Source organism: Pecten maximus, chromosome 8 (genome assembly GCF_902652985.1).
Source record: "Pecten maximus chromosome 8, xPecMax1.1, whole genome shotgun sequence".
Taxonomy (NCBI): Eukaryota; Metazoa; Mollusca; class Bivalvia; order Pectinida; family Pectinidae; genus Pecten; species Pecten maximus.
In genome coordinates this window covers 25430048-25455506 of record NC_047022.1, presented here as the reverse complement: position 1 = coordinate 25455506, position 25459 = coordinate 25430048, and the positions used below count along the sequence as shown (strand labels likewise).

Genomic DNA, 25459 nt, shown 5'->3' with positions numbered 1-25459 from the left:
ACCACCCACAAATTAACTAGTTAAATTTTAACTTATTTTAAATTTACTAATTAAAGATTGACTTGGAGAGTGACTTGCATCCAAGACTTTGGCCTACCGCTCGGTCCTGATGGTCAGAATTATGGACACCTCGGCCCTGTGGCGTAGTCGGCCTTGGACACTTCGGCCCTACTGCGTAGTCAGCCTAATATGCCTAGGCCTATATATATTTATGTGTTTATTCCACATATTTGTATATTTTCAATAAGTATTGTTCATGTTTCACAATATTTAAGTAAGGTACTTATATTTTTGATCAATGATTTGTGATTTGAACATCAATAATTTTGCCTGATATGTGTTGGAGTTTTATATATGTTCATAGTGTTTAGTTCATTATCGTTTACGACATTAATTTTATTAGAGGATGTCAGACGGTATAAATTATTTTGTCGCATGTATACTTTTAATAACATGTCATGACAAAATGTGTGAAAATATATTATATAAACATAGTAGGGCCGACTTAATATTACTTGGGCCGACTTATACCTAGACACCTCATAGACATTGTGCAGGGCCGAGGTGGCCAGTTACCATGGCGAATATGGTAAATCGGGATATTGAATGATTGAAAATCCGGATATTGAAAAATCAAACAATAATCGAGACTCCACAACCCAATATACACCACTGACTAAGTTGCTCACGATGGAATTTTGTATAGAACCTAGCTACCTGGTATATCACTACTATAATATAATTTTGTATAGAACCTAGCTACCTGGTATATCACTACTATAATATAATTTTGTATAGAACCTAGCTACCTGGTATATCACTACTATAATATAATTTTGTATAGAACCTAGCTACCTGGTATATCACTACTATAATATAATTTTGTATAGAACCTAGCTACCTGGTATATCACTACTATAATATAATTTTGTATAGAACCTAGCTACCTGGTATATCACTACTATAATATAATTTTGTATAGAACCTAGCTACCTGGTATATCACTACTATAATATAATTTTGTATAGAACCTAGCTACCTGGTATATCACTACTATAATATAATTTTGTATAGAACCTAGCTACCTGGTATATCACTACTATAATATAATTTTGTATAGAACCTAGCTACCTGGTATATCACTACTATAATATAATTTTGTATAGAACCTAGCTACCTGGTATATCACTACTATAATATAATTTTGTATAGAACCTAGCTACCTGGTATATCACTACTATAATATAATTTTGTATAGAACCTAGCTACCTGGTATATCACTACTATAATATAAGTGTCTGGTATAGACAGAGATATATAATTTAGTCTATTATCGGTCTTGGACTTATAAACGTGCTAATTAAGCACCTATGGTATAGAGAAGCAGCAGTTGTCATTGTCGGAATCCAAGGAAGTAATGAAATTCAGTCAACATTTCCAGGATCTCGATAGCTTTAATAAATGTCTTTATCAAACTGCGAGACTTTTTTAGCATACATTTACATTAACAGAGCTATATAAATAAATTAAAGACACCCATATTTATAAATATTATTGTTACAATATAGTTGGGGTGGGGGTTAATTGTTCATCTGAGGCTGGTTATATCGTACTAAATTAGTTTTTTTATTGATATATGTATATGTATTTGATTATGTCTCCATTTGGGCCCAATTTTGGAAAATAAACTTTGTATCTCGTAATTAAGATAAGACCCTTGCATTCACCCAATACTCATTTTATCAGCACAGAAGGATTTAGAAAATTTATCCTATAATTGGCCCAGTCCTCTAGCTGCCCCCATTCACCCGAGACTATAGTGTTATGCAAAACATTTGATCACAAATTAAATCCATCAAAACAAAATATGATATTTTTTTTCCAAGTTTTTACCTCCATTTTTCCAAATAATTTGACCCAAGAATCTGACCTTAGGGTGGCCAGACAAGGTCAATTTTATAAGAATTTTATAGCATACACACTAGCTGTTCTCTAGGTACCTGCTGGCAAAGATATCGGACCTCGGGGTCTTCTAGAACCCGAGAAGATTCTTGAAGTTTTTAACATACAGTCAAACCTCGATGATTCGAACTTCGTTGATTCGAATTTCTCGCTGTATCGAACTTTTTGCTTGGTCCCGAATTTTTTCACTATATAACACTACTAACGAAACTATGTATGATTCGAATTTTTATAAATCGAAGTTTTCGATGTATCGAACTTTTTTCATGACCCGTTAGCTATGATATTATAGGTAATTGACATCTCATGATTCGAACAAAAAATTTACCTGTACTGACCACTGGACAGGTGTTTGTCGTGACCCCTGCGGCAAAATTTCACACCTCTCCCCCAAATGCCCTGACTGACAATAGGGATAACGATAGCGTGTGTTGTCACTCCCGGTAATGGGGTTAATTTAATAATCAGACCAAATTGATAGATAAAAGGTGTATTTAGAAGCCATGACATTTAATCACTCCGGTAAAACTTTCGGTAGTCGTCTCTGATAATCCCCGCCGCCATTGAAATCAGCGGTCGGTGAGTAAATTTTACGGAACTGTAAAACAACCGGACCAATTTTAAACACAAACAATTAGCGATAGCTTCACTCATATTCAAAGTGTCACGTTTCATACTTATACATAAATATCCAAGTAAATCGATTATTTGTCATTCAATCATGCATTCTCCAACCGATCGGCATTCCGTATTTTATATGCACATAACGTAAACGCACGTGTCTTTAGCAGAAAAGTCTAACGACTTACGTAAACTTGTGTGCATTGTACTTCTTTTGCTTTATCTGTTAAACGCGATATACGTGTTTTGTAACCGATACATATTTTGTTTAATTAATAAAATGCTTAGGTATAATTAATGAAAAGAATTTTTATTTTGTTGTGTTTGGGGTATAAATTAACTAAACTTTTCGATGTGAGCCTGACAGGCGACGATCAACACGAAGACAATGAGGACATGTAACGTTAACAGATATGGTCATTATAAAGAAAACATTGATCTATTGTCAACCATGAATAATTCGAAGTCCCGCTGTTTCGAAGTTTTTCTGTTAGTCCCTTGAACTTCGAAACATCGAAGTTTGACTGTATTTGACCCCTATGACCTTGGTCAAAGGCGAAGTCATGATCATTCATGAGGCAACTTGGTTTCCTAGAATACCTGTAAGTTCAATGTTGACAGATGAACATAAGGATGATGGATGGTCATCCATACCTTGTGCCATGAGAGCTGAAAGGAACGTAATTGTGCATTGTTGAATTACTATTAAGGACATATTTGACCTTATCCAACAACACCTTATGTAATAGTAAGATACAAAATTATTACCAGGAAATCAGCAGGAATGAAAGATATTGTGTATGAAGAACGATTATAAACTCTCGTCGTTACTATATCGTCGTAATAGGGGCATGCAACATGATTGAAGTTTTCAAAATCTTAAAAGGCGGCTATGAGTCAACAGCATCAACTTGTTATGCAAGGTCACCAGCGCAGGAGCAAGTCTGTGCTGTGAATGAAATATGACAACCATCCACTATAATCCCTGCATAACTTTCCAGTCCCCTTAGTAACTCTACACGTGATTTGAATTGAATTGACCAGCAACCAGCACACACCTGGTTTCCTCATATTGTGTTACTATGTTATATATCAAATAATTAGCACAATGTATCATATGCACCATGTGTTGGTGATCCGAAGATATATATATCATGTCAGGGTATCGGGCCAACCATCACTGCGCCATTGAAACGTTCTTTTTAAGAACGCCGATGTGGCGCAGCGGTATTAGCTGCGGATATTTCTGGCTAGGCGATTGGGTGCCGTAGATCGTGATCACGAGTTCGAGGCCCGGTCAGGGCACGAGTCAAAAAGTTGTCTTCCTTTGTCATTTGTGTTGCTAAGCTACATACCGGTATATATTATATATAAAGCATGTAATGCCCAATGTAATTAATCATTAATGTAAAGATATACAGATTAATTGCATTGCAGATTCCCATTTATATCTGTCCATAATAAAATGTACAGATAAACCATCCCTGTCTCATGTTTTTGCGACAAGGAATTTAGGCTACAAGTAAATGTAACTAGGACATTAAGGAAAAACAACTGTGTTCTGCAAGGATGTAAAATTCTGAACAATCTTCTGTCTGAGAAATAATTATAACTCTTTAACAAAATCTGACAATAAGATCCAAAGCTTAGTGTATACGGTAATATCTGTAGTAATGCCAAAATGATGATGACAATCTCGGACATTTATCCTTTTAAAATACCCTTAGTAACAGTGCTCTATATTCAACAATTCAAATAGCATTAACTTATATTATGGTGAATGCTGTGAAACGAAGAGGCCCAATGGGGTTGTATCACTCACCTGTTTTTCATCTTATGTTGAGAAAACTGAATCATTACCGAATTTAATTGATACCCCTTTAATGATGCATGCTATTAGCTAGTTTCCTGATTCAGGACTTCTACTGTTATTAAGAAGTGTAACACATTTGACTTTTGTGACCTTGAAAGTAAGCCAAGGTCATTCACTTGAACAAATCTAGTAGCCTTCATTTAAGCATACTACCAGCAAATTATTTTGACCTTGGTCGAATATCAGGACACAGGGCAGATTCCAAATCCCTCTTTACTTTGTCATAAAAGCCTGATTCCTAATAAAAAATAAGTGTGTTTTATGGTAAGAGAGACACGGCAACCATTTAATTCTCAAAGCCATTCCAGGCTGGCATAACAATAACAAACAAATTAACATTAAACTAATTAAATGTACATATTTTTTTATTTTATTTTATTTTTTTTAAATGAGCAATCCACTCGTATAACAAAATAGTTTACTCAAAAGAGTTCTCTGTAAAAAAATTTAACAAGATGAAATAGCAGATTGATTAAACTCTTCAGAAATTCTGCAGTTGAATTCTGAAAAGTATATATAATTTATTTTTATACATGATATTTAAATCAAATAAATACAACAAAATTGAAACCATAAATAGTTTGTACACATTGCCACTAAAGGACGGAGTATGTAATACAACAGGAGATACTAACTTCATGTTATCAGAGTGGACGGAATGTTTTATATGACAAATAAGAGTATGCAAGATCAGTAAGATAAGAAAACCAATTTTTAAAATATTCAATATCACAGATGCAGCTGAGATCCACGGATTGTCAATATGGATGTCTAGTTCAATTGGTTAAAATAATCTAAATCGAAAATACAATTAAAATATATTAACCTTATAAGCTGTGACTATACATTACAGATTCAGATTCAGATTCAGATATGTTTATTAAAGTGTCACGTATTGATACATAAAATATACATACAAGCCTATGTCATATAACTGGCAGAAATGTTTGGACGGATTTCTTTTATTACAAATACTGGAGGGTGTTAAGAATTTGATTAAGTTCATATATTAGGTATCTACAACTGTATACAGACAGGTACAATATTTCCCAACGTATTATGCAGCATATATATCATATATTCAAAAATTCAAAGATTGTGTTATTGATGTGACAAAAAGCAAAGATAAAATGTCAAATTTCAAAATTCAGACTTGATGTCGATGTCATAATACTGTAACATAAGAACTTTCTTGTTTTGTTTCTTCAGATTGCACATCACGGATGATTTCAAATTTCAGATACCATAGAACATCACATCACTTAATCATTTTTGTGTGATAACTTTTAGTTCAGAAGTTTAAGTTGTCTTTGATAACGGGTTGTCACCCTGAAGCAACAGTCCTTTGAGTCCTTATTAGTCGGTGTTGAGGATGAGACAAACACCCTGTAATGACCAATGACTAATATGTTCTGTGGTTGCGAGATCAGCTTCAAACACCAAACCAACTCCCATGGCATTTCTTCTCTGTGAGGTCACATACACAGGCGTCCTGAATGTATTCTGTGAAAACACAAACAATTTATGTTAAACCAATATGTAATACTGAAATCTAAGCATACTTCGCTATACATTTGTAGTTTGTAGATACAATATTTTAAGATATCATTTGCTAAGTTACATGTCAGGATCAAAGACTATAAAGTCCAACCTGAGTGTCTCATTGCCCTATTTATCCTTCCATGTCCTTTACAGTTCAGTTAAATGAATGCTTACCTCTTTGTCCTGCAGTAAGCCCACTGTATTGACCCCTTTGGGTTTATTACAGAATAAATACGGTAGTCATGGATTAATCATGTGTCACATAACCAATGGCAGTCAATATCACGTGACAAGATCAAGATGTTCTTGAAGAATGATATGAATTTAAAGTATGCCTGTTAAATCTTGTCATTTCCAATTTCCACAACTAATATGAACTAAACAGGACTGAGGATTTTGGAATTTTCTAAGGAAGTAAGGGGATGGTATTACCGAGGTTATTTGCTGTATCAAGATTTCACAATTGTTTCCAATTTGCATCAATAAATTATCATTTGTAACAAAACCAGGCGATCTGATGTCTGTTATTCCACTTATATTTATGTCTGTTATTCCACTTATTACAGTAGTTTGTTTATGGCACTGTTGCCTTACTGAGCTAATCTTTCACAACGAATCATATAACTCAAGTTACCTGAAGCTTCAATCGATGGGATTCTATGGGGATGATCTTGAGGACAGGTAATTCCTGGATGAGCTGTTTGGGATTCTGTCGGATGATGCAGCTTTCCTCTTTATTCCAGGCTCCTCCTTCTAGATACAGACCATCCACAAAGCAACCTGTAACCAGAGCAATGGTGTAAAAAACAGCCTGTAACCAAAGTAATGATATAACAAACAGCCTGTAACCAGGGTCATGATATAACAAACAGGCTGTAACTAGAGTAATGATATAACAAACAGGATGTTACCAGGGTAATGACATAAAAAACAGGCTGTAACCAGGGTAATGATATAACAAACAGCCTGTAACCAGGGTAATGATATAACAAACAGCCTGTAACCAGGGTAATGATATAACAGGCTGTAACCAGGGTAATGACATAACAAACAGGCTGTAACCAGGGTAATGACATAACAAACAGGCTGTAACCAAGGTATTGATATAACAAACAGGCTGTAACCAGGGTAATGACATAACAAACAGGCTGTAACCAGGGTAATCACATAACATGCAGGCTGTAACTATGGCAATGATATAATAATCAGCTGTCATCAGGGTAAATGATGTAACATGCAGTAACATGCAGGATGTATCGAGAGCAATGATAGAAAACAAAGACTGTAACCAAGGTAACAAACACATTATGCACATGATACATGTACAGTTAATAACGATAGGGGTTGGACTTACCTTGATGAGCACGCTCTGTGACATCTTCTGCAGATGACCACTGAGTGACCGTGGTATAAAGCGTGGATTTGTCCAGTGGCCAGCCATTCTTACGACAGGTGGCCTGGACAAGAGCAGTCAGGTAGGATTCAGGAATGTGTAGTCCAGATAGCCACATCACACCCGGCTCTCCTTCATTTACCTAAAGGCAAGACAACAGAATAATTCAACTTTCCTTAAATAAGGCAAACAATATTACAATTTTAATATGTAATGTTTAAAATATGCATGCTTAAATCAGTTAGGAAACTGAAATACCAAACTGAACATTTTCAAATTATGTCAGTTATTTTTGAATGCATAATTATATTGCAATGATTTTTTATGGTTTAAATGTTAATGGAAACTATGAAAAAGACCATATATGGTTTTCTTTATTTGTTTTCAACCTATCGATTTGGTGATTTGATTCTATTACGGAACAATTTACCGACATAATAAACACTATGTATTTTAGTCAACATGAAATAAGTTCTAGTCTTCCAGAAGATGTAATTTTTTATCTCTGATAAATTAAGCATTGTATGCTGTAATTCTAGGACTTACCCAGCCATTGTAGAGTTTGAATCTTCTCTCAAAGTGGAGCATCCAGTTTCCAAGAGACTTGAGAGTGACTGGTGCCAAACGTCTCCAAATAGATGGGATCATACCATTAAATAAGGCACGGGCAACATCATCCAGCTCACTACTCATTCCCACCTCTCCAATCAGAGCCTAGATTACAAAATAGTCAACCAATCAAATTTAGAATTTAGCTCACTTAAATCACGATAAAAATTTTGACACAATAAAACTGCAGACACTTTCTTCGGGATATAAGAATCATAATCAGATAATTCTGCTAAACCATTATCTTTTTGAAAACTATGGTATCATCATGGTTGTTTAAAATAAGTAAATATGTTACAAGTAATCAAAATGATTTACTGATAAAATAGAGAATTAGATAACGATGGTGGCAACAATGATGACGATGTGAAGTTAAGGACAATATCAAGATTGACCTACCTTCCTCAGAGTTGATAATGACCTCCTCATGATGTTGATGAGGAGGTTGAAGCGATCCAATTCCTGTAGCAGCACTATGGTTGTGGGAGAGATATCAAGACCATATTTCTTTTTGATCTTGTCCATCTCAAACTCCTGTGGCAGCTTACCGAGCACCTCCTGTGCAATCTTGTCAATAAACTCTTCTCGACTGATTCCTCCAGAGGTGTCACCTGCACCACATCATAGTATTAACAGTATTATAATTATGTAAATGTATGCATACATAATTATGTACCTACTTGTTTCTTCATTACACTGTATCACAGTATAGATATGAAGTTATACATATATTACTTCATAGATCATCCATTTCTCAGCAATATGTATCAAATGAACATCAGTTTTTTTTTCTTTCAATACCCATACCATCTTCGCTATCCATGCAAGGCTTCTGATTAGGAACCCTTGGCAGATCTAGTCGTGTTTAAACCGTGGCGCCCTGGAATTCCAGGGCATCAATCGTCGACTTTGACTCGACAAGGTAGCACTGTACTGGGCGCTGCAATTCTTATTTACTGCATAACCAAGCTTGAATGTAAAATGACATTCAAGCTTGGTTTTGCTGTAAACAAAAATTGCAGCGCCCAGTACAGAGCTACCTTGTCGACTATGTCATGGCATTTTACCTAAATACAGAGACGTACAATCTTTGGGGTTCACAGTGTTTGATCTATTGATAGAAGTTATTGATCACATATCTCATCAAAATGACACAAGCCTCTGTGTATTTGTAAACAACACCAATGAAATACATCTTAAACACCTGTTTTGATTGGTCGAAAATTTCATGCGTAAAGAGTGGTAATTACAAATCACTGCTAGAGGGCCAGAACTGACGACTATATCTGCCAAGGGTTCTTGGAGTGTAACGTAATCAGAAACCTTGGCAGGCGGAGATGTACCCATACTAGACCATACCTGATTTATTACTGACATGATGCTATGTACCTACATACTGGTACATTGATGTACAGCTATCTGTGTCAATGTATTGGATCATATAGTTTATCTACTGGCTAAAAGAAGAATAAAAATGTGGATGTGACTTTGAAAATATGCTGTGTATATCAATGAACAATGAAAAAGAATTTAATCAGTTTTATGGTGATTATGTTATTTATTGATATAAAAGATTCCAATATCTTGGAAACATGAAAACACTTCACTGCCAATCAAAAAATGTATAAAGACACAATCTCTAGATGGGAGGGGCCTTGATGCCCGATGTCCCTTTCAGCGAAAAAGCCATGAAACAGTTTAAGAATAGAAAGCAGAGGAACAAAAAAACATCTAATTAACCATAAGTTGATACACATCTACAAATTTTATTAAGAGCAACAATGAAGATAACATCATTCTTCTTCTGTTCAAATAAATGTCGGAAGTCACAAAAGGAATAAGAAAAGGCAAATTACCTACCATAAAATGTACTGTACTTCCATAGTGATAAGTATCCTTATTAATCCCATTATGTTATAAATTGTATATAATGCAGAGGTAAAAAGATCCTGGATACATCCATTTGATATATTCATAACTGCATTCATCGGTTAGTCAAGACATGTATAATAATTGTCTCCTTTTAAATTATCAGACAAGAGCCTATTGTGTGCTTGTTCTAAATTATAAACATCATTCAGCATGTTGATTTTATCAACACCATTAAATTCTCCAAACCAGAGAATATTTCACAGTTTTAAATGCCTGCATTAAGAAACCAACTCTCCCTACCCCTCTCTATTATTTAAACAAGAGATCCCAGAGGGATCTTGGCGCCCACCATTGAATGATCTTTATAGGTTCCATGTCAGATTGATCTTTTCTCCTCTTTTCCCTTCCTCTAAGTCTTACTAATCTGTGTAAATTCAGAAGCAGCCCTCTAGTACTTTTCAAACAAGGGAAACCTATATATAAAATTTAAGATTTAGCGATAATGGCTGTCTGTCGGCCATGTTGTTTTCGGATTGGTCCCAAAATGCAACACCAGGGACCAAGGGGAACCTACATTTGAAATTAGAGAAAGATCCCTTCAGTACCTTCTGTAAAATAGCGATAATGTCAAGCCAACATGTTCCTAAACAGGTGGTCCCTAAAACAGGTTTGATTGCTTATTTGATGAAGGAAATAGATGAATATATTCATTAAAATCAAGAATTTTACTGGGCCCAAAAGAAGCATAAAGTAAGGAAATATAGAAAAAAAAGTAATTTAAAATAAAACACTGCAACACGTGCTGGCCTACTCTCAACAGCTGAAAATAAATCTTGTCTAGGATCGCTGAGCACTGGTGGCATGGTAAAGTCAGTTAAAAACACTACATCCTTCTCTAGAATTTACATATACGAGATAAAGACACGGCTGGTCTAGTTGGTCTGTCATTTACGAGGCAGGATTGACAGACCATGATTTGATAAAAAGGTCACAAGGAAATGGTACTATTCACACAGTGTTTAAAAATCTCATCCATACAGTTAACAAAAACACATATCATCTTGACAAGTAGTACAGTGTGCTGGAGATGACGAACAAAATTATGAAACAGAAAATTCCTGTAACTTCATTAATTAATTATATGGGGGAAATACATATGGAGATTTACCTTGAGTTTAGCAGTTTAGTTTATAAAGCTATGTCTAGATGAACTACTTAAGGAAAAATATGACAGATTGAAAAAAAAAAATATATATGGCATTATCAAGTGATCTTCATTACATTGACACGATTTAGAAATAATTGTGTTGGTCAGTTATAAACTTGACCCATTAACCAATCTAGGAGGCTGAGATAACTTTTTTTAATATACATACCGGTCTGGGGCTGAAGTTCAATGAGATGTGCCCACATGTCTCTGGCAGCCTGTGTGTAATATCCAATCTCAGCATTCGGGTGGAGACCAAACACTTCAGGTGTGTTAGCATGGGGTAGATCTTCAATGTAATCTGAAGAAAAATACTAACTTTATTCTCAAATTCTTAGCTATTTTGTTAATCATTGTGGTCGGAAAAAGGTTGACAAGAACAAGTAGTAAATGTTTTTTTAGATCTGAAAATGTTGCAAGAATTTCATGATGGCATGAAAGATAATTAGGAAGTCTTAGGTTCATCTCTGTCTGCATATACTGACCAACATATACATCACGAAGGCCATCATCAGGGATCCTATAATCAACCTCTTCATTGCAGTAGAAGTGGAACGGCTGGAATGTGTCGAAGATGAAATCTCCCATATACTCATCCATGTAGGTGCTCAATACACGACGATCAAAGTTGTCGATGGCTCTGCCTCCGTACATCACCTTTACAAACACAATATAAACAGGATTACCATAACTAGTCAATCAGGACTACAGGATTGATCAAAATTACAATGTGTCATAGAGACCAGAGGCCAGCATCACAATGGATATCATGTCAAAGTTAAAACATGAAGATCACAATGACCAGTGGTCAGCATCACAATGGATATCATGTCAAAGTTAAAACATGAAGATCACAATGACCAGTGGTCAGAATCACAATGGATATCATGTCAAGGTTAAAACATGAAGATCACAATGACCAGAGGTCAACAAAGACCCACCTCTCCAATAAGATACTTCAGACTGTTCCATGGTATCTTTGTTTCTCCCTGTTCCTCAGCTTTGGTGAGATATGTGTTAAGGATCTGCATACACACACGGAAGTCAGACTCGTTGAAGTCATATGCTATGTTCCAGCCAATTTTGCCGTACTTTCTCCTCTCCTGTACGACGGCATGGAAGAATGCAAGTACAAACACAAGGGCTGGGAAGGCAGGGTTGGGGCACTCCGATAGAGCAACTGCAGAAATCTTATGGTAGGTACCACGCAGGTTCAACTTGAGTCCATTAGGTGGTTCTGTTACAACCTAAAGAGAAATGGTTTTATTGTTATTTTCTGATGATCATACCAACCTTATTGTCCTGTAATTAACCAACGAGTCAAACCTACTTCTGACTCAGGGGAGAGACAGAGTTACAGTAGGACAATAAAAACATCCATATATGACTTGGAGCAATACTGTTACAATTTTTTTTTTAGTTTTGAAATCTTTTTATTCATCCTTTCGCATATTGTGAGTACATAAATTATATGGAAAAAGCATCAATTATAGATACAGTTTTACAGCAACACAAGATTGTGTTTTTTTTGTGAAGAGCATCAAGGGTGTCAATGATAAGGCATATAACATTTTAGAAAGTTTGTACATGTATATATATTGAACAATGTTTAATGGCTAATAAATATACAGTACTGAACAATTAAGATAAAGATAAGGCTTTTGAAAGTAACTATTGTTAATTATTAAATTTATGTACATGTATATGGCAAGTAATGAATAGAGTAATAAAAAAATGAAAGGATTTTTTCCCCTGTTAAAATGTTAATGGAAGCTGTTTTTTTTATTATTATTATTGGGTAAATGTGATCATAAAATTGTTGTTTGAGAACTCACTTAATCATATTCATTTATCCAAACCAGACATTAATTTTTGCAGCATCTGCAGCTACTTTATGCATTTTGAAGGAACTGACCCTATATGAACTATTGCATACTGACCCTATACCATGAATTTATCAATCTGAACCCTGTCATATTGATTCCTGGCTGACAAATGAACTCCAGATCTGATCATTATGTTTATTATCAATATACCCTTTAATATTAACTATAATTATATTAACTGCTTAAGACTAACAATGATCCTAAAAGGCTTACATACTGACCTTTAGTGACCTCTGTAAGATGCCAATGGGGAAACTGGGTGTTGGTTCAGTGGTCAGCCACAGACGGAAGTCAGGGTGAGGTTTGGTCAGTCTTTCCAGCTGCTTTTCCAGTTCCTTGAGCCACTTGACAAGTAAGTGGCAGTTCTGCAACATGAGCCATTGACCACGGGCAATTGCAGTCTCCAGGTATTGCAGTGCCACCTATTGGAAGAAAAATAACAAAAAATGTTCAGATACTTCCATTTCCTAACAGTTTATAATGTAATAACAAACTCCAAATTTCTAAAGCCAATACATCTTTTAACAAGGTATTTAGATATGAAAAGGATTCCTCATAAAATTATCTGAAATTAGATATCTCATGCTAAAGGCTTACACAAAAACAAGACTCTCTTGATCAAACCTTCCTTTGACCTTGACACATTAACAAACCTTCTCTTGACTGACCCCCTAACAAACCTTGACAAATCTTAGTCCTGAAATAAAAACAAACCTTTTCTTGACCTTGACCCATGGACAGGAACTTGATTTTGTTGGTGCCAAACTCGATCCTTTCAGCCAGTTTCATGAGGTCACTAGCAGGATCAGATCCTGGACTGAGGATGAAGACGATTGGAGACATGGGAGTACTCTGCTCAAAGATGGCTTCAAAACTGATGATGGGAGGAGTGACATATTTCTCTCCCATCACCTTGGTGACATACTCCTCCACAGAACGGTAAATACGGTCAACACGGAAACATCTGAGCAATGTAAGCTTCTGGAAGTCCGACAGGGAGTCCACATACTTGAGCGGGAAAGGCTGGGACTCGGGAGTGTCATGGTCATACCACTGTGTATGAAGAAAATCTTTCAGATATGGTATATATCTTACATGTATAAATTTTCAAATGAGCGAAAAGAACATTTTTGAATCATTTGAAATATAATGCATTATCAAAGATCTCTTCATATTTCATTAGTATCAAATGTATATGTCAATTAAGCAATATCCTTTTTTTCACCTTACTTTCCAAAACATTACCACAGTTGACTAAAAATGTCTATCTCACCTTCTTCCAGACTTGTTCATTTCTCTCAATGTCTTCTAGAAGACTGCCAAACTTATCAGGTAAGACTTCAGTTAATCGGATACAGTCCTCCCATCCTTCCTCAGGGAACCAACCAAACGGACGCTTCCTCTTACTCTTCTCCAAAGCTATGTTACCCTGAATAAGAAAGAATGAATCATTATAACAACATTTTCATTTAAAGATTTTCCAATCTAAACAAAGAAAAGATTATGAGAGTGTTTATAACCATACCTCTCCTTGACTTTTATTTAAGCTCAGTATTTAAGGTATTTCTGGACAGTTCAAATTTTCAGAATTTCACAAAATATTCCATAGGAATGTAAGAATGTGTTTTTCACTGATATTATGAAAAGCCCATCAATTTCATAATCATGAAACATATTACAAATTTCTCTACCCATCCTGATTTTATTCCTGGAACTCTGAAAATAACATCTTTTACCAAATTGTTTTATTTCGGATTCACCCTCTGCTGTAACTATTGATTTTAGGTTTAACCTATTTCTGTACAAAACTGTCTCCTTCATCTGTTTGTCTCACAATACGATATTCTTTTATCATTGAGATCAGACACACACATACATATTTGTTGGATTTCACATACATAATGGTTGTTTTCATTGAAGCATAAGTGCTTACCCTAGCTAAGACTTTTATTATTTCTGATTTCTTCTACTTTTTTTAAAGGTCACCATCTATAAATCTACATTTTGGACATATTTTGCCATGATTTATTAACTTTAAGTTTTATCATATGCTGGTATTCTACTCTTGTCTAATTTTAATTCCTAGTCAATATCTAACCTTTTTGTACATCATTGATCTGTCACATGCTGATCCGGTATTAAACCCACTAATGCCTATTGCACTTTAGTAATCTACAATATGTTCACAAATGCTACTTCATTGTCCTCTATTAAGCCTACCCTTACAATAATCCGTCCCCTAACTCCCAACTGGATAAATACAATAGAGAAAAGACCTTACCTTGATGAAGAAGTCGAGCTCAGCCTGAGTCACCTTACTTCTGTCCTGCTCCAGTTTGATGGTGATCTGGAAGGAGAACATCAATTTGTGTTTCTCAAAGATACCAGTACAGCCGTAGTTGTACATGTTATGTGTGAGGGTGTCCATGATGTTCCGTAGACGTTTCTGTAGGATACTGTCAGGCATAGACTTCTTCAGAGAATACTCGAACACCTCTAGGTAAGAGGCTAGGGAATACTGGTACATAGTGTTGATGGAAGACATTTCAGCCAAAATGAAAAACAAAATGGCTCCACGTCTCGCTGCAGGTCTGTATCCATCACGTAACTTATCAATGTCAATGGCCGTCTTGGCTCCAAGCTTCAGCTTCTCCGACACCTATATTGAGAAATAGGCAAAACTCAATCATTTATTTTGAAACTTAGTCAGTTGAAGTTGTAAAAGGTATAATAATTTTATAAAATTAGTTTGTCCAAGGGATGAGCTAATTATTGATGATCATGCCGATCCTTTTTTTTTTAGACATCTTACCACCGTAAATTTAGAAAGTATAATTTACTGTTAGTAAACAATATTTATTTGATGTTTTGAATTTTCGATTAAAAAAAAGAAGGTTTGAATCGAAATGGAGACATTAAAAAGTATGAGACAAGACTAAAATGGTCTCCATAATTCATTTATTTGAATGCAATTTTATTCTGAAGATGAAGATCTCCATTGCAATCTTCCAAAACAGCCAACAATCGATTCCCTTGCGATTAACAACAGTTAATTAGATGATAAATTATATAAAATTAATTTGTGATTTCCTAGAGATCTCTACCTCAGTGGCCTTGGTTTTGGTCTCTTCCAGAGTTTCGATGAGCTCCACATTGTCCAACATGTTGCCCTGAGACTGGGCCAGCTCTCTGAGTAAAGCATCCTCTAGATCCTTCAGCAGCTTCTTGTTGACACTGGTCTCCTGGATCAAGCGTTCCCTCTGCTCCTCAAGCTCACGACGCTCAAACTTTACAATGACACTCAACAACTGGTCCTCCAGTCCCTGTGGCACAGTAACAATCAAACTAGAATCTAGTTAAATGATTACAATGACCTACTACAGATTCTAAGAATGTAAATATCTTTTCATGATGAATGATAACGATAATGATTATACAAACTTTTCAAATTTATTTTTCTGTCTTAAAATTCAAATGTATAGAATATGTAAATCTTTTACCAGACTTACATATCAAATTCTACAAATAAACAATATAAATCAAACAGAATTGTCACAGTGTTGGTAATTCTACCTCTTCAGCCTAAAGAAATGTGCTAATATGAGTTATAACAGCTGATAGCGGAGACAAGGTCAATGACGAGTCAAAGGTCAAGGACAGACAAGGCAACCTACTTACCTTGAGAGTGACAGTGTAGTTAATGACCATGGACTTGCCGAAGACATTGGGAGAATATTTGGGGTTGGCCAGTTTGGTGTTGAGATAGAGGCGGAAGTTAGGGTCATAGTCCACTTCTTTATCTCCCAAGATGACAAACTCGCGCCCCTGTCCACCTGTCAACAAGGAAGTAACACATGTACTATATGTACAGGTATCATTATACTGATGGGTAAATAATATCATGGAAGTTGAAAATTGATTTTGTTTAGAGTTAAAAAGCTTTTAAAATTAGCTTTATATATCAAAGCATGCAGTTGAATGATAATAAAAGAACATGTGAAATGTTTACATATTATATACATCTAAGATTGGCTATTTAGAATGTAATGTGTCAGAAAACATCTAAATGAAATAATGTAATTATTTCAAAATTTTGAAATGATTATTACATTTTTTGCTTTACAGCCCATAGAGAAACTTTTTAGAGTGAAATTGATTTTCTTTCAATAGGAAAATGTAACGGTATAAAAAAGTTCCCATATAGACAACTTGACAACAGAAAGACTGTTCACAACAACCATATCACAACAAAATAAAATGTTTTGCCAAAATCATATATTTTCATGATAAACTGAAAGATAACATTTAATGTTCATGCAAAACTAATTTGATTTTTTCAAAGGATCTTCATTTTTCTGATGTTCACTTCAAACATGCAACATCATTTATAATATAGACATTTTTTTATAAAAATTTAAATGAAAAGAACACAACCAAATATAAATTTACAATAAATTAAGTCACAAAAAATGTTTTCAGGATTCCACTTTCTCTTAATAGTATGTAAATACAACAAAGTAACATAGAAAATAAAATGCAACATTGATCAGAAATGAAACACTACCTACCTCCTATATCAGAAAAAGAAAAGTAAACAACAATGTTAAAATATTTCCCCTTGATTGCTAAACTAGACATGACAATCACAGAGCCAGTCCCTACTCCAGAATGCACCATTTCATTTGAACAAATTTGGTACGGTTCACCTTTACTCAAGCATGCTACAAGCATATGATTACAGCTGACCAGTTCTGTAGGGTGACACATTTAACCACAATTGGGATAAAAATAATCTATTTTGTTATAGGGTGTCCCTCTTACCGATGTTTGTATAGAATCTTCACAATAGACAAGGTCAGATGATGTTAACCTACTTTACCGACACTTACTGTCAAACTCTGAACCATTACTTTTCAGTGATAATTAAACAGTATCTCAGTTACATAGTTTGGTTATGAATTAGTTACCTGAACCATGACATCTGACTTACCTTTGATGTTTTTCTCCAGGACGTTGTCAATAACAGGGTCAATATACTCATCAACATCTTTAAACAGGAAGGGGAAGCCATATTTGATGGCTAACTCAAGCTGCTTCAAGAAATCATTGTCGTTGAATGTACACACCTGTAAGTTACATATAGATAGTGAACATCAAGAGATACCACACCTACGTATATTGTTTGTACACTCCAACATTGAAAACCACCTGTCATTTTTACATATATCTTACATGCTTATTCCACTTTGAGTCAACAACTTTATAATTAGCTGCCCAATAGGCCTGTATTGCTCATCTACACATACTTCGGCGAGTTTTGTACCATCGAAAATTACGAATAGAAACTCGACAATTCTGTGAGTTAGAAATCTGGGACTGGTAGCTGTTACTTCAATCATATTGATTTTACTTGTGACTGCCATCTATAAAGACTGATTTTTGTATGAACCATCTTGCAATAAGCACATGCCTGATAATAACAATAAATATTGCTGTTCAGTAAAATGGCCGACAAATTTCTTTCATCATCCTGTAATAAGCAAACTCTGACTTAGATTCATGTTATTTGTTGTTGCCGTTGACTAAGTGCAGCATACATACTGATTAATGGCCTAGATATTATACTAACATTTAGATTGCTACTCTGAAAAGCTATACCTTTAGATTGTTTTGTTCCTCCTTGTGCATAATCCACTTTAGAGCCTGTTGTTGGGGGTCGATACACATTGGGAAGCGGCTTGCACGTGTGGTCAGTATACCGTTCTGAATAGACAACTCATCAGGAGGTAGGCCTTCAGATGTCCACCTGTTTACATTCAAAAGTAATTTACAGTTTACCAGGGAAATAATCATAAAATCACCAATTTTACTTTAAACTTAGCTAGTTTGTATTATTTTTTGTAAGATGCTTCATCCTTAAATGCATATACAACCACTTGTCACAAAAGTGCATAAAATGATACCCATCATATAAAATATATCCAATATATGTATCCCCTTCTCCCCTACCAGAAATTGATTTTTTTTGCACTCACTTGACCTTTAGGTCAAGGACTCCTGGGGTGATAAAGGTATACAACAACTTTCCTTAGAATATCTTGGTTTAGATGTTATTGCCAGATATTATAAACTGATAATAAATTATTAGAAAAATGTGCACTTTGACCTTTGACTTTGAACATTAGGTCAAAATAACCTTGCAATGCATATTAGCTTCAGGTAATGCATGATTCATCAAGATATCTTCAAAAGTTACGAGGTTATAAAACAGATGAAATTCACACTTATTTACAATATGTCCCGAAGGGTGATTTGAACTGTCCACCATTTGATGACGGTTCGCTAAAAACATACAGAAGCCTTTTGATGTTTTCAATTGGTAATAATATTTCCATTTGTGTCGGTGACGTAGTTATCACTTTACACCATAAACAGATAATCTTACTCTTGTGACAGATGTACAGTCCAAGAGATTAGACATGATATGAGAAAAGAGGCATTTTCTTTATGACTTCATAATATGTGTCAACCAAACTTTATATGGGCATATTACATGGTAAGACAGGACAGTCATATGATAATTTTCACTTGATATATGGAAACTCTGTAAAATATAATTGAAAAAACAAAAAGAAAATTCTAAGCTAAAGGTTGATAATGAACTTACTTGCTGATTTCAACATCATTAGTTAGCAGTTCCTCCAGTTTATATGGCTCACTGATGGGGATTTCTCTGGCATGAAGGTCTTTCTCCCACACCTGGTACACAAGGTCACTACGGTACTCCCAACTAAAGGCGCCAACATAGCTCAGAAAGGCTGAACCCAGCAGACAATCACCTAGCAACTTGACACGCTTCTTTTTAAGTTCCTCAAGGTCATTAGTCCATCTGAAAAAAAGCAGAAAAATGGTTGTTTTCTAGAATGATATATATACATGTAGTGTCATGGCTGTATACCTAACTGTATCAAAAAGTCTACATTTGCTATACAGCTCCCTTTACTTGGTGGTGAAAAATAACAATAAAATCTATACCTGTTCAGAACTTGTTTTAAACATTGTATCAATAGGGTACGTTGTTTGTAACCTCACCTAATATTTTCGTGTCCGAGACCAGATATGAGTTTGTCAGCTGCAATGAGCCGACGTTCCATGATAGCCGCCTCTTCCTCAAGCTTCTGTTTCTCCGACATAGCCTCTTCGTACTTCTTGCTGAGGTCATCCAGCTCCTTCTCAAGGGAGGACACCTCATTGTTGATTTTGTCAAGGTCACGCTTGGCCTGGTGATAGCTTCTTTCCAGTTTTGCTACCTGTTTGACAACAGGTCATCAGTTCATACAATCTCATACGTAATCTCAGACTTAATTTAAAAATCATTGCACAATTATTCAAGAATTATACAAAGTTACTTATTCAAATAGAGGTTTTATTTTAAGTTGGTAGACACAAACATGTGTCTTCACCTATAAGCCAATATGTATACTATTATGTGCAAGGTTTTATTATATAAGAAGAAGTTTGATTGTAATTTTCTCAAATCAAATTAATGCTGAGGGATCACTTGAGAGGACGTAGAGGGTCACGTGACTTCAGTATTGAGAGTAGATTCACGTGACTTCAGTATTGAGAGTAGATTCATAAGATATCGAACTAGATAAACCAGGGTGGGAAATATGAATATACATTGTATAAAGATCTGTAAACATTAAATCAGTACACAAATTGACCTGTAGTCTTGCCTAAATCAAGACTATCAATATATAAAGGGTTGGGCACGTGATCCCTTAGCATTAATTTGATTTGAGAAAATTACAATCAAACTTCGTCTTATATAATAAAACTCGTTTAATTATTAAATTTTCTCAAATCAAACATGCTGAAGAATCACATGAGATTTTAGAGTCGAATCTTATGAATCTGTAACAGTATAGTAAAAACAACCAACAGACTGTTTGCAAATGAACAGAATATAATTTCTCTATGAAATGTCATAACATGTACACACACATAAATTGATGGTAACGCCTAAAGTCTTGTTTATACATGAATGTATATAGTAATGTCTATAGTACGAGAACAAGGAGCATCACAGCATCAACTGATATTTACGTAATTGGCAAAGCTACTGCGGTGTTATTACTGGTAGAACTTGATTGCACAATATTTTTGTAGTAGAACTTTTTGAACGTACAGTCAGTTTTCCAGCCTGCTGTAGCAAGAATGTCACCAAGTGGAACTGTCTTATGGAGAGCTGCACTGGTATTGGCTGCCCGAGTACTGTGTGGTTTAAAAATGTCAGTGTCAATTCCTGCATTCACCATCACACACTTAATCCACCTGCTAATAGTAGCTCTACAAACGCCTTTATGAGGAGCCACAGTACCAATCAAAATTTTGGTTCATAACCTCTAAGTTTTTCAGTAAATGCAATATAAACACGTGGCACATCCACCACACATAGTTGAATATTATCTTTAAAACTACTAATATGTACCGGTTTTTGGTGAGTCCCCGGCTTAGATGTTTTTAACAGTTCACTAAAACCAATGGTAACACCGGTGTCTGTAAAACTCAAACCAATGGTAACACCGGTGTCTGTAAAACTCAAACCAATGGTAACACCGGTGTCTGTAAAACTCAAACCAATGATAACACCGGTGTCTGTAAAACTCAAACCAATGATAACACCGGTGTCTGTAAAACTCAAACCAATGGTAACACCGGTGTCTGTAAAACTCAAACCAATGATAACACCGGTGTCTGTAAAACTCAAACCAATGGTAACACCGGTGTCTGTAAAACTCAAACCAATGATAACACCGGTGTCTGTAAAACTCAAACCAATGATAACACCGGTGTCTGTAAAACTCAAACCAATGGTAACACCGGTGTCTGTAAAACTCAAACCAATGGTAACACCGGTGTCTGTAAAACTCAAACCAATGGTAACACCGGTGTCTGTAAAACTCAAACCAATGCTAACACCGGTGTCTGTAAAACTCAAGTCACTAAGTTTGATCAGATGGATAGTCTGTCCTCTTTGCCCTGTCACTAATGCAAGCAACATAGTCAGTTTCCAAGTCAGATGCTAAAGTGAAAGTGTCTTGGAAGGAGATAAAGACGAGACATAGTCCAAGACATCAGAAACATTCCAAGTTTCTTGGTAACGAGGGAGTGACTGTCTCCAGGCTGAGAGAATGATGTCAGATGTGTCCTCTGGTAACCCCGGCCACTGAGGGTTTCCCCGATAACTTGAAAACCCCCAACCTCATTGTTTTGAGAGGGTGCTCCTTTTCCAGGTTTGTTGGCATAGTTAGACTTTGACTTGTTGGAGGTAGAATGAAGCATTGTGCTGATACCATTTTTAGGAGTTGTATATTATCTCTCCACCAAGAAATTTGTTTCTTTACCTGCACAGAAATCATCATGGTAGCATCATATTGTCCATAATTTGCTTTGAGTACAATGTCTTTCTCTCTTTCTAATGATTTATAATGCAACTGTGCATGTTGTATACCTGGTTCACAGGCCATTAGTTTACTGACTAACTGAGCAAAGTCACGAATCACACATGATGTAGCTAGCCTTTAAAAACTGTTAACAGTCTCGTTTTAAGTTGTCAGCTTTTTCTGTCATGTCTATGGAGTTTAACACAAACCCAAGGAACGTAATTTGTTGAGTTGGTATAAACACAGATTTTTTAGGATGAATAGTAAATCCCAGATTGTCAACTAATGTAGTTGTAGCAACCAGTATGTTCTTTGCACATTCCTCAAATGTATCTCCTTGAATGAGATTGTCATCTATGTATGCAACATTTGTGTGTCCACTTTTCCGTAATTGAGAATACATAGGTTTCAGCAACTTTGTAAACACACGTGGAGCTGATGCTAGACCATTAGGCAAACATGTGAATTGGTAACAGTTATTGTCCCACCAAAACCTCAAAAGTTTTCTATCATATGGGTGAACTCTGACCGAATAATATGCGTCTTTAAGGTCAATAGAACCAAACCAACAGTCTCTGGTAATAATGTTAATGGCCGACTTACAAAGTATCCATTTTGAAATGATGATAGCCTACATTCTGATTTAGTTCTCGAAGATTAAGGATTAATATGTGAGTTCCATCCTTTTTTGGTCTCAGAAAAATGTTCGAGAAAAAGGAATCATTTTCTTGACATGTTGATACTGGTTCAATCACACATTTGTCCAATAAAAGTTCAAGCTGTTCTGTGATAATTTCCCGTTCAGTCACACTAAATGTGATTTGTATAGTTTGTTTGGTATTAAATGGTGGTTCAACAAATTCAATGCGATATCCTTTCACTATATCTAGAATATGTTTATCAGAGGTTATCTGATGCCAATTATACTGAAAGTCAGAAACTTTTCCGCCGTAGAAATTGTCTGGAGTGTTGTCAAAGGCAGGTAGCTTGAATTTTTTTTTATATAATATGCCCACCTACCTCAGTCTCTAAAACTTCTTTTTCCTTTGTTGATGGCCTTTGTCCAAAAAAGGGACCTGGTTGTGGTTTTTGTTTTGGTCGAAACTGTTTGTTCCAGTTGTTGGGTGATGAATTACCCTGTTGCCATGACAAACCCGGGGGTCGTTGATAGGAATGGCCCCCATGTTGATACGGATGGCCCCCATGTTGATACGGATGGCCCCAATGTTGAGACTGATATACGTGTTTGTTTTGGTAGGAGTGTACCTTGTCCTGAGATATCTCTCGCCTGAAGAAAGGTTTTTTGGCCGCTTGTTTGCCCATGCGTCTGGCAGTGTCGATTTCTTTTAACTGTGTGTTGAGATCATCCCCAAACAGGTAGTCAGTGACAGCATTGGAATCTTTGCACAATTCTTTGTATTGTGGTTTAAGATCCGGTTTAATGATATATCTCCTGCGGAAAGTAAGATCCATAAACGCAATCTGGCACAATTTAAAAGTGTCATTAAGCCAGGTTCACAGCCCCCACAAGTTCTGATGCGGTAAGCCCACGTTTAGTGTTGTGCACGGTCAGCAACATGTCCATCAAATGAAGCAGTGGGCAAAAGGATTTGGCCTAAAGGTTTTGATTTTGTTGGAGTTTGGCATCCAAATCTCTCGTTGATTTACGCACCAAATTCCACAAACCCGTATTAATAGTGGGTACTGTAAGGTTATGCACATTCGACGGCTTGTTATACTTCGAGGTCAGATCTTAATTTTTTCCTCAGACACTCTCAAACGAAGTCCAGTGTTTGCAACATTTGCCAGTGTATCATTGATGGCTGGACCTGTTTTGTCCTTATTTTCCACAAACTCTGTTAGCGTCTTCAAAACACTTTGATTGTCGAAATCCTGTGTTATGTCGTCAGGCGACTCATCCTCACTACATTCTGAGTCCTCACCAGACATCGAAGGACCAGCGGGCCCCATTAAACGATCTAATGCGTTAAAAAAACTGTCATCGTTAGTTGTGGTGTTATTAAAGATCTAATGCGTTAGAAAAACTGTCATCGTTAGTTGTGGTGTTGTTAGTCGCCTGCTGATCAACTAATGAGTCCATTCTGGCCTTCAAAGGAGCCAACATCTCCCCTTGTTGAGCGAGAATGCTGGAAAACATGTCTATGTTATTTCCGGAAGCGGAAGACGTTATGACGGTCTCGTGACTTCCCGTTCTAATCTCGCCAGGTACATTAGTATAAGTACGCCGCCTAGCGGTGGTGATGTCATGATCAGGGTCAATGTCATATGCATACTGCCTTGATGTAGATGGAGGCGACTCCGCCATGTTTGTTTCCGATTGCGACGAAACAGTCTGAGTCCGCACTGCCAAATTGTATCTCCGCAACGGTGGCGGTCTAAGTTCTTCTGAAATTTCAGAATGATCAGACATGATATCTTCTTCAAGATCATGTTCAGGGGCTATGATGCCCAAGGCGGGTTGAATGGCTATGATGCCTTGACCCTTTCGTGGCTTCGAGTTCAAAGGTTCGTCAGCCATGAAGAGCACAACACAAGTTGAAGGTAAACAAAGTCCACGTGCTCAGAAAATCCAGCTCCGTTTGCCAAAATTGTAACACGTAAAGAAGCAATGACACTTCACTGTCACTATTGCTGCATGAGTTCAAAGGTGAGCTAAGCCACAAATCACGAGTAATTAGTAATTAAAAGCACAGAGAAAAACGAAGCGTACACATAAACAAAGAGATACTCTAGTCCTGAAGTCACGTGACCCTCTACGTCATCTCATGTGATTCCTCAGCATGTTTGATTTGAGAAAATGAAAATGATTAAATTTTACTATTCTTGTTATTTGACATTGTGTTAACAATATTGTTAGGTTTGGGTGGACAAGTACATGTACAGATACAGCAATTATTGCACATAGGAATACATTATGGTGTGCACCATCAGACATTTGATCTTGAGGTCAAAGTCAATGTGACCTAATGGAAGAGCAATGCACATTGTCTTAGATGATGCAAGTATACTGCAAGTTTGTAACAG

The 25459-nt window shown here is 36.0% G+C and overlaps 1 protein-coding gene across 3 annotated transcripts in view; it reads right to left on the bottom strand.

Moving 5' to 3' along the window:
- Positions 1–5316: 5316 nt before the first annotated feature.
- LOC117332951 (dynein heavy chain 10, axonemal-like) overlaps positions 5317–25459 on the bottom strand; it is a 70229-nt gene continuing 50086 nt past the window's right edge. For 2 of the 3 annotated variants that reach the window (XM_033892036.1, XM_033892037.1), the window contains 18 exons: positions 20058–20275; positions 19633–19854; positions 18624–18771; positions 17955–18091; positions 16644–16800; positions 16070–16288; positions 15247–15624; positions 14239–14394; positions 13680–14018; positions 13187–13387; positions 12021–12326; positions 11565–11736; positions 11249–11380; positions 8400–8611; positions 7938–8105; positions 7353–7533; positions 6633–6778; positions 5317–5959 (listed from right to left, as the gene is read on the bottom strand). In XM_033892036.1, coding sequence (XP_033747927.1) covers positions 5813–5959; positions 6633–6778; positions 7353–7533; positions 7938–8105; positions 8400–8611; positions 11249–11380; positions 11565–11736; positions 12021–12326; positions 13187–13387; positions 13680–14018; positions 14239–14394; positions 15247–15624; positions 16070–16288; positions 16644–16800; positions 17955–18091; positions 18624–18771; positions 19633–19854; positions 20058–20275 — 3639 coding nt within the window. In that variant the 3' untranslated portion in view covers positions 5317–5812. The remainder of the gene's footprint in view (positions 5960–6632; positions 6779–7352; positions 7534–7937; positions 8106–8399; positions 8612–11248; positions 11381–11564; positions 11737–12020; positions 12327–13186; positions 13388–13679; positions 14019–14238; positions 14395–15246; positions 15625–16069; positions 16289–16643; positions 16801–17954; positions 18092–18623; positions 18772–19632; positions 19855–20057; positions 20276–25459) is intronic. The other variant, XM_033892035.1, reaches the window with a different exon arrangement.